At 33.2% G+C, this 10,407-nt stretch overlaps 1 protein-coding gene across 2 annotated transcripts; it reads left to right on the top strand.

Moving 5' to 3' along the window:
- The first annotated feature begins 2,434 nt into the window (after positions 1-2,434).
- On the top strand, positions 2,435-3,969 carry LOC108459776 (gibberellin-regulated protein 14-like). Of its 2 annotated transcripts, none has more exons than XM_017759179.2 (4): positions 2,435-2,603; positions 2,697-2,729; positions 3,041-3,434; positions 3,556-3,969. In XM_017759179.2, the coding sequence occupies exons 1-4, from the start codon at positions 2,541-2,543 to the stop codon at positions 3,696-3,698; spliced, it is 633 nt and encodes a 210-aa protein (XP_017614668.1). In that variant the 5' UTR covers positions 2,435-2,540; the 3' UTR covers positions 3,699-3,969. The 2 variants fall into 2 exon arrangements, with proteins under 2 accessions (XP_017614668.1, XP_017614669.1); XM_017759180.2 differs by having other exon boundaries at positions 2,460-2,597.
- The last annotated feature ends 6,438 nt before the right edge of the window (positions 3,970-10,407 follow it).

The raw sequence follows: 10,407 nt of genomic DNA, 5'->3' as shown, positions 1-10,407 counted from the left end.
TAAAGAGGAAAATATAAAAATAAAATAAAAAATACACCTTTTTCGAAACTTCGGCCACCACGAGCGGTGGTCGGCGACGGCGCCAATGGAGGATGGTGGTCGTCACGGAGCCTAGACCGGACCAGGAGAACCTGCACAGAGAGAAAAGAAGTATTTTTTGAAAAACAAAAGGGAAGAATGAAATTTTTAAAAAAAAATTTAGTTTATATAAGAGTATAAAACGACGTAGTTTTAAGGGGATTATGGAGACCTCAAAACGGCGCCGTTTGGCCCTCGACCCGCGCAGGCGACCCGACCCGCTAGGGGATCTGCGCGTTTTTGTCCTAATGGGATATTTTCTCAATAAGTCCCTCCGCTTTTCCCTCTTTTCGCAATTAAGTTTTTTTATTTATTTCAATTATACCTTAAAATTTACTTTGGTTTCATTTTGGGCCCCCATTCGAACGACGTCGTTTAAGAGGGCGGGGATTATTTCATTTTTGGACCCTGTATGCTATTCGCACCTTCAAATTGGTCCCTTTCTTCTTTGTATATTTTCGAATCAGCCCCAAATTCTTTTTTAAGTTCAATTTAGTCCCTAGTTGGGATATTTTACTCCTTTATTATTAAATTAATTAATTTTATTAATTTCTTGTATTATTATACTTTACCATTATAGTTATTATTATTTTCTTTTTACTTTCGTTACCACTTTATTATTATTACGTTATTATTATTATTTTCCTTATTATTACCATTAAAGTTACATTTCCTTTTCATACTTAGTTATTTGTATTATTATTTTATATTATTGTATCATTAATTTTATGTGTCATTATTACAGTAGTTATTATTATTACTTTTATTTTTTTGTTTTATTACTAATACTATTATTAACATTGTTACTATTAAATTTATTCACTACCATTATCTCTATTTACATATTATTATTTTCTTACTACACTATCATCATCCCGTTTTTTTCACTAATATTATTGATAAGAACATATTTTAATGTATTATTCTTCCTATTGTCATCATTATTACATTCATGCTTGTATTTATTCTAACGTCATTCTTATTATTATTCCCACTATTATTAGTATTGCATATATATATATACATATCCTTTTGTTATTATTTACATACAAACATTTTGAATATTATTACCCTCTTTTTGTTAGACTAATTAATTTCACATAGTCATTATATCATCTTTTACAACTATTCATATTATTGCTTTCGACACTATCGCACCCGTCATTATGTTATTATTCATATTAATTTATGTTTATTATAAATCACATTATGTTTTTACTCAATGCCTCAAAATAATTCTTTCATAAAAGTGATATTCCGTATTTGGTAATTCGAGATAATCGTGCCCTAACTTACTGGGTTACGATTTTTCTCATTTAACTTAAATAACAGGATACTCTTTTAAATTGCTATACGAGTCTTAAAAATGCTTATTCTCGAAGATGTGAAGTGTTGTGCCCTAACTTACCGGGTATGATATTTCGTCATCTCGAAATAAGAATTTTGTTTAGAAATAAAGGCAATATTCGGTGTTTGAGAATTAGAAACGTGCCTAACTTACTGGGTTTCGACTTCTCTCGTTTATTCTAAATAATCGAATACCCTTTTAATAAAATACACAGATTCCATAAAAGGCAAGCTCGCTCTCGAAAATTTAAGATGTCGTGTCCTAACTTACTGGGTGTGACATTTTATATTTTGAGACAAGAGGGTCTTTAACACTTGAGCTTTCTATAGAGAAGGATCGTATTTTAAAATTCTTTCAAGTTTTTTTAATTTTCGACACTAAGACACTAATTAATCAACTAGGTACCAATTTTGGGCGACGAGGGTGCTAATCCTTCCTCGTATGCGTAACCGACTCCCGAACTGTTTTCTTGATTCTCGAGATCAAAATTGTTGTTTAAATAAACCAAACTATTTATTAAAAACAACCACTTTTATGAGGTGACCCGATCACACCTCGTCAAAAAGGATCGGTGGCGACTCTCGTTCTTTTATTTTCAAAATCCAAGTCGATTCCCCTTTTTTTTTCAAAAAAATGGTTACGACAGAACCAATTATCAACTTGTAATAATATTTATCTTATGAGGCTGAAATTATTGTTATATTGATATAGCTTATCTTTAATTTTTTCTCAGAATTGTATGATGCTGTTGAGGCAAAATAAGTAGCGAGTTGTTGAGTGAGACTCTACCGTGCCCACCGCAGACTAGTACTAAAGTAGTTTACTATTTGCATTATTTAGTTTGAAAATTTAATGAAACAACTTAAGATAACAACCTGTTTATTCATGGAATAAATTAATAAATTTTATAAAAGATTATTATTATTATTATTATTATTATTATTATTATTATTATTAGAGTAAAATTAAGCTTAACTAATACCATGAGTGAAATGGTGAAGTTGGCATTCAAACATTTATTGAAAAAGTAAATAACGTGGATTGTCACTGCCTCGAACTCTATTTAAACCACAAGAGTGGGGTTCCTACTGATTCATCTGTAAGGATCTTCACCATGGCTTTCAATTTCAGAGCCATGCTGTTTTTTATGGCTACTCTTCTACTCGTTTCAGTTAGAGTACATGCCTTGCCTTCCTCTCTTTTTTTACTCAACAACAATGGGTTTTGTTTGTTAACCATCCTCTCTTCCTTTTTTTTTTTTTTTTTGTAGGTTCAATCCAGTGAGGAGGAAGAGAAGATTGAGGTATTTTCTCTTTTAAATTGTATTTGCTGCTTATTTGTCTTGTAATTCTTAAAAATGGTTGCCCAAAGTTTACTTTGAACTGATTTACTGGACAATACTACTAATTAGAGTGATTGTTTCTTTATGTAATTTAGCTTTTTTTAAAGCAGAAATTCCATTCATCCCAGTTGCGCATTGCGCATTCTGTTCCTGTGTTTATGCGATTTATTTATTGTACAAAGTAGTATTTGGAATTTGAATATCAAATCTTTAAAATATTTGAGTTATTCAGTGTTGATTGTTGGCTAAAAATTTTGCAAGTTAATATTCAGATAAAAAAGGCTAAAGTTCCAATACCAGCTCCAACTCCAACTCCAACTCCAACGTCGGTCCCAGCGAGGTCACCCACCTCTGCACCACCATACAAAGCTCCAGTTCCAGCACCACCACCCAAGGGTCCCACTCCTCAGTATAAGCCCCCAAGTTCTTCTGCACCACCACCCAAGGGTCCCACTCCTCTGTATAAGCCCCCAAGTTCTCTTGCTCCACCACCTAAGGCAGCCACTCCCCCTTATAAACCCCCAGCTCCTGCACCATCCGAGGCTCCTACTTCACCAAATAAGCCACCAAAAACTGCAGCACCACCTTATAAGGCACCCCGAACTCCCACTACACCACCATGGAATCCGCCAAGTCCACCGTCGCCACCTGTTAAGAAGATAAAGGGTAAGAACTTAGATCTTTTTTCTTTTTTCTTTTTTTAACTTACCATGGTTAAGAAAAGCTAATAGCAGCTTCCAATAACTCTGGAAACCTTATTTTTCTGACAACTGATGTTTGGTGGCAGATTGCATCCCTTACTGTAGAAGAAGCTGCATATTTAGTTCAAGGACTGATCTTTGCGTGAGACGATGCATGCCATGTTGTAACAGATGCAAATGTGTTCCACCAGGGACATATATCAACAGAAGGTGTGGCAAATGCCCTTGAATACCCAAAGGGGCAAGCCCAAGTGCCCTTGAATACTCCCACACTTTCTTCATCTTCTCTATTTACGATATGCTAAAAATGTAATAAGTTCCCTGAAAATGGATGGTCAATTCCACCGTATGTTCTCGTTAAGCCACCTTGTTAGTTTTATAATTTCATCAAAACCCAGGTTGATTTTCCATCTGTTAATTATATATGAAAAGTTAAACATATTATTATTATTTATTTGAGTTCAAATAATATATATGCCTTTTATGCAGCCATATATAAACATTTAAATTGTTGTTATATATCCAGTTTTCATTTTTTTTTCTCAAAGAGGTCGCTTGAGTCAGGAAAAAAAATTAACATTAAAATTCTTTGTCTATTTCTGTCGACGCTAAAATGTCGAGTGGCTAGCCCAGCAACTGCCGACGACACCGGTGGTCGTAATGGAGCATTCATATTACAACTCTCAGATCACCCATGCTTTCATTTTAAATTCCTTTGATGGATTGTCAAATTTGGAGTCGGGTTACTGAGAGGTGATCCTTGAAACGGTTTGCAAGGACGTGGATTTGATCAACTCTGGTATATACTTCCTTCACTGGCACTGATTAAGGATATACAGAATATGTGCAAGAGGCATTGGAACATTTCTATAAAATATATCCCAAGAGAGATCAATAGAGTGGTGGACTTTCTAGCTAAACAGGCTCTGGTTTCTATCTGTTTGAGGAACCCTATACCGGCAATTCTACAGCTGCTGGAACTTGGTGCTCGAGGGGCCATTTCTGCTGCTGCTGCTGCTTTGCTTAGTTAGCCAGTTTTTCTTTTAATGCGGTCCTTTTTGTTAAAAAACAAAAATTGCTCATAACACATTCTTATATACAAAAAGATACGACTTTGAAGTGGATTTTCTCATGAGACTTCAAAAGTCGTTTTCTTGAGAGGACGGAATTATTGACTTATTTTAATAATTAATCAAACATGTTTTACCAATTTTTGTTTCTTTAGTAAAATATTTATTGTAAACGTGCTCTTTTTCCATAAATGCAAATTTTTATTTAATTTTAACATAAAAAAAAAACAAAAAAAAAACGAACCTATAAGGTGAAGCTGATGGGAATTTATGAGACCTATGTCTAAAATCTTACCATATACGGGGCGAGCCCTCGGAAGGGAAAATAATGAATGGCGATAGCTTGTAAAAGTTAGGGTCATCAGCCACATGGTGTGTTTTAATGGTAGAATGGGAATGACTTAAACTAACCTAGGAAGAACCCAATCAGCTTTCATTGGGACCAACAACCCCAACACACACAAATTCTAATTACCTCATCTTTCTTCATTTTATGGTTTTGAAAATTTTTAAAGATAGTTTTCTAATACGGTTTCAATGTTACATAAAAAAGTATAATAATTTATGTAATTGAATAATATTTTACAGGTAAGAATTTCTCCCTATTTCTTTTAATTTGAAATGGAGTAAATTGATTTTTTTAAAATTATAATAGTTTAATTTTTGACAATTTTAAAACGAGTAACTAAAGACAAATAATCACCACATTAATGTTTTTTTGTCAATTGTACAAATTTTGATTGATGTTACATATTTTGTCTATTTGGTCTTAATTTTAAAAATTAACAAATTTAACATCAATATTTACACATTTACCCAATGTTGCGAGCTAGATTTCTTAAATCAAGACAAAATTGACCGAATGTGTAAACTTTAAGGGTTAAATTTGTTATTATACAATCAAAATGATGTAAAATTGATAAAAAAATTTATTTTCGTGATTAATTATCCTTAATTACTCCTTTTCAAATTTGAAAGAAATTAATTTACTCAATATTAAGTTAAGAGAGACTAAAAGATCTTTTTACCTATTTTATATAATTCATGTTACACAAAAATAAATTATGAGATTTGTGATATGTGTGATTAGGTAATAAATTATGTAATTACACAAAGAATTATCAACATTGAAAAATGTTTGATGTCATATTTTTCAATTATAGGCTTCAACAACTCCTTTTCTTAACACACTTGTAGTCCAAGCTTGTGGAAAGCTATGTAGAGAAGTAAAAGGCCACAAAGGTGATGTCAATAAACCGAATTGAACTAGTCAAGAAATTTGGTTTGGTGGATTAAATTGGTATAATTAGTGAGTTTCAATGGTTGTTTTTTGGGTTTTGGAATATTCATATTAATTTACAAACCTTAAACCCATACCTATATCCAACCCCAAACAATCAAATACCATATAAGTCATATCCAATACAAAACCCAACCCTACCCAACTAAACTTAAATATAAATCCAATTACACAAATAATTAAATATCCAAATATCTCAATCTAAAAATTAAAATTACATAGTTCGATTATTTTGGTCATTCCTACTAAAATCACATACGTCAAGCTGATGTGGCAGATCAAAAATCGATATAATAACAAATTTGGTCCTCAACAAGTTTTACATATTATATCAATTTAGTAATAATTTTAGAAAATTAACCCTCAAAATTTATAAATGGTCTCAACTTGATTCTAATTCTAAAATTTCAAAAAATATATAAAAATACATAAATATTTTTTAAAAGAATATAATAATAAATTTAATATATATAATTAAAAGATATTGTTAACAACAAATAATAATATATAAAATTAAACATATTTTTTAAAAAAATATAATAATAAATTTATATTAATGTTGAGCCCAATTTCTGCCCGAGCCTAATCAAACCAGCCCAAATTAAACACCCCACTAAACCGACCACTAACTCCATCACCCTACTAAACCATCCACTACCTCCATCATCCCCACACCCTACTAAACCATCCACTACCTCCATCACCCCCACTAACTCCATCACCCTACTTGTTATAAGTTGTAAAATTTAGCTATAAAAGCCATGGAAAAACTATTGTAAGGAGGGGGAATTTTTTGAGAGAATACACATGCGAAATAAAAAAGAATACAAATCAGATTTTTAAGGTAACTTTTTATATTATTCAATTTTGTTTATTTTGGCGTTCACATTTTTTCTTTACACAAACGAAAGAAGGGAAAAGAGAGGGAGTTTACCTCTGATTTTATTTCTTTTCTGATTTGGCCCCAAAGTTTTCATTTTTAATTCAATTTAACCCCTTTTTTATTTTTGTTATTTTACTGTTAAATTAATTAATTTGAGCTTTATTCGCATTATTTTTATATTTGTTTTTATTATTTCTATTAATTTAATTAATTTGAGTTATGTTTCATATTATTATATTATTTATTATTATTATATATTTATTATGTAAATATATATATTTTTAAGCTTAAGTTTATTATTTTAAATATAAATTTCTATTATACATAGACTTATTATATTATTTTTTATACTATTGTTTATTATCGGTTACCATTTTTATATCAAATTATTATTATTTACTATTTCTCACTATTACTAATTTAACATTGTTATTCCAATTTTTTTTTACTATTATCCCCATATTTAATGTTATCATCAACATATTTTTGTTATTATCATAATGTTTTTAATATTATTATTAATACTATTAGTACAATGTTTATTACATTATTGTATTTATTATTACTGTTGTTTTATTAATTATTTCTATTAATTACTATTATTATTATTTTTATTATTTATATATGGTTAGCATTATTCTCATATTATTATTATTTTCATGTTGTCTATTATCATCATTTTTAAAAAAATCTATGTCCTTAATTCATTTATCCATTGATCTTCTCTCACAAATTTTCAAAATAAAGGCAATGTTCGGTATTTGAAGAATTCGAAGAATCGTGCCCTAACGTACTGGGTTTTGCTTTCTTTGTTTGTCTTGAATATTCGAATATCCTCTTACCTGTTCATTCTAGAAAAATTTTAAAATAAAGGCAATGTTCGGTATTTAAAGAATTAGAAGAATCGTGCCCTAATGTACTGGGTTTCGCTTTCTTTGTTTGTTTTGAATATTCGAATATCCTCTTAAGGCTAAAACGCACGTTTTAAAGGCAAGCTCACAATTGAGGGTCAAAAATGTTGTGTCCCAACGTACTGGATGTAATGTTTTACCTTGAGGTGAGATGGTCTTTAATACACATTTGACTTACCTAAATGTTTTAAAAGCCAATAAAAAGAGGATCGTGTTTTGAACTCTGTCCAAATCTTTAATTTTCGACATTAAGACACTAAATAATCAATCAAGTACCAATTTTTGGCGTGTCAAGGGTGCTAATCCTTCCTCGTACGTAACTGACTCCCGAACCGATTTTCTATTTTCGTAGACCAAAATCGCCGTTTTGAAAATTTTATTTACTTATTAAAAACGACCGTGTTTTGAAGTGATCCAATCACACCCTATTAAAAACAATTGGTGGCAACTCCCAACTTTTTGTTTTCAAAAGTCGATTTCCCGTTTTCAAAAAAATGGTTTCGACAGCTTGGCGACTCCGCTGAGGACCAATAAGAGAGTCGAGCTGTAAATTGATTATTTTCTGTCCTCTTGTCGAAATTTAGAAATTTGATTTTTCTAAAATACACGATCCTCGCTTTGCATTTTCTGTGTCCTTGTTGAGTTTATTTTTTCGTTGAATTTCTTTATATACTCTCACATCATATCGCATGACCGTTGTGGTCACACCTTTTAAGTGGGAGTGAGAAACTATGCTTTCGTGAGGTTTTCACCTCCACATGCGCTAGGGGATCGCTTCTGGAATACATCCGTACTTATGTATTCGTGAGGTTTTCACCTCCGCACGGGCATAAGAAAATGTATTGCCCTGAACCGAGCTTGATCCATATGAACCTATAATGGGCGAGGGTCGAGGAATCTGCTGGTTCAGGTACCTTCTCTAGAACTAAACCACATATAGTGAGCTATAGGAACCCACCTTAGGTAGAATTACACCTAACCCTAGTGGTTTCCCGAATAGGCGTTTGATAATTTCTTGATTGCTTTGATTTCTATTCTTATGCATAATTCTGACTTGTGTTTTTCCTTCTTTCTTTAAGTGATTGCATAACATTTTCATCATAAAAGGAGGTGTCGATATACGGTTTGGTTACTAATAGAAAGTTTTGCCATGAAGAACGAATTCCTTGATAAAGTGAAAGACAACGCGTTTGTCCAAAGATGGTCGAAAAATGCACAGTTAGAGAAATGTGACAGTTTGACAAATGAGTACACGTCGGAGTTATGAGACTTTACCCGCATTAGTGTGGTTCAGAATGATCTTCAAGAGTTGAAAGAATTATGGAGTTACTAGAATGAGGAGATGAAGCAGCTACTCTACTGTAATTGTGGTGATATTCCTTATCTCCTCAACGTTAAGGTAGATAGGTATTTGTTCCGCGCCATGGCTCAATTTTGGAATTTCGCCTATAGTTGTTTTACTTTCGGAAAGGTGGATTTAGCACCTACTGTCGAAAAATATACAGCCTTGCTTCGTTGTCCGAGGTTTCAAGTTGATAAGATTTATTCTAGAGCTGTCAATACCCCAACCTTTGTAAAGAGGTTGATGAACATCACTGGGATTAGTGAGCAGTGAGTTGCAGCTCGAGTCCAGCAGAAAGGTAATGGAAAGTGCATCCCTTGGGAAAATTTGATAGATCTGATCCTGGCACACCCTGATATGAAGAAAAGAGTTGATGTCTTCGCCTTGAGCGTCTACGGTTTGGTTATTTTCCCTAAAGCTTTAAGGCATGTAGATGAAGCAGTCGCCGATCTATTTGACCGATCTAGTAAAGGAGTCACTCCTGTTCCTGCAATCTTGGCTGAGACTTTCAGATCTTTGAGTGCATGTCGGAGGGCAGGTGAAGGCTGATTTATTGGGTGTACACAACTCTTGTTAGTATGGTTTTATAGCCACTTTTGGAAGGTAGAAAAGGCCTCTTACCGACCTTTTCTCAGAGATTACTCACATTTGAAAGAGATATTGAGCATATCAAGAAGAGATGACATAACAGAGGAAAAATGGATGGCGATACTTCAAAATCTCTAAGAGGAGGATATCGAATGGAAAGCCCCTTGGATGGTTTCCGATGAGATTCTTTACCGATGTGGGAGTTATGGTTGGGTCCCTTTGTTGGGGATTTGGGGAGCCATTGGATAGGCCCCTCTGCTTGTATTGAGCCAATATAGATCGAGATAATTTATACCGATGACGCATGGGCTAGCTTAGAGTGGGTTCTCGTATGGGGAGAAAGACTTCAAGAAAAAGAGCCGCGAGATTTATAATACCTGGAACCAAACCTGCCGGATAAAGGAAGTTGCTGTGAATCCAATGGTAACTTCTAAGTATAATGAATGGTGGAGTAGAAGGGTTAAAGAAAATATCTCGAGGCCAAATTTAGAAGAAGCTCGACCGATAGAGGAATATCTGCGAGTGGTCCCCTCCGAATTGGAAATCATAAAGCAAGACTTCGAAAAGAGGACCTCGGAGTTAGAAAAGAAAATTGAGCAGTTGGAGGAGGAAAAAGTGTACTTGAAGCTGGATGTTGATGTTAAAAAATTTGAGGCTGAGAATTTGAGAAAGAGAAAGAGAGAGGTTGAGGAAGACCTGGATAGTCTAAAGACTGATTACAAGCAGCTGCATAAGTCAATGAGAAATGTTGGATTGGGTAAAACGTCTGAACAGTGGAGGCAAGAAATCCAAGAGGAAAAAGCTGGGGCTGATTGGTGGGAGAAAAGTTCCATGATGCTCAAGC

The sequence above is a fragment of the Gossypium arboreum genome, chromosome 4 (assembly GCF_025698485.1).
Source record: "Gossypium arboreum isolate Shixiya-1 chromosome 4, ASM2569848v2, whole genome shotgun sequence".
Lineage (NCBI taxonomy): Eukaryota > Viridiplantae > Streptophyta > Magnoliopsida > Malvales > Malvaceae > Gossypium > Gossypium arboreum.
The sequence above is the reverse complement of the archived record's forward strand: the minus strand, read 5'-3'. Positions and strand labels throughout refer to the sequence as shown.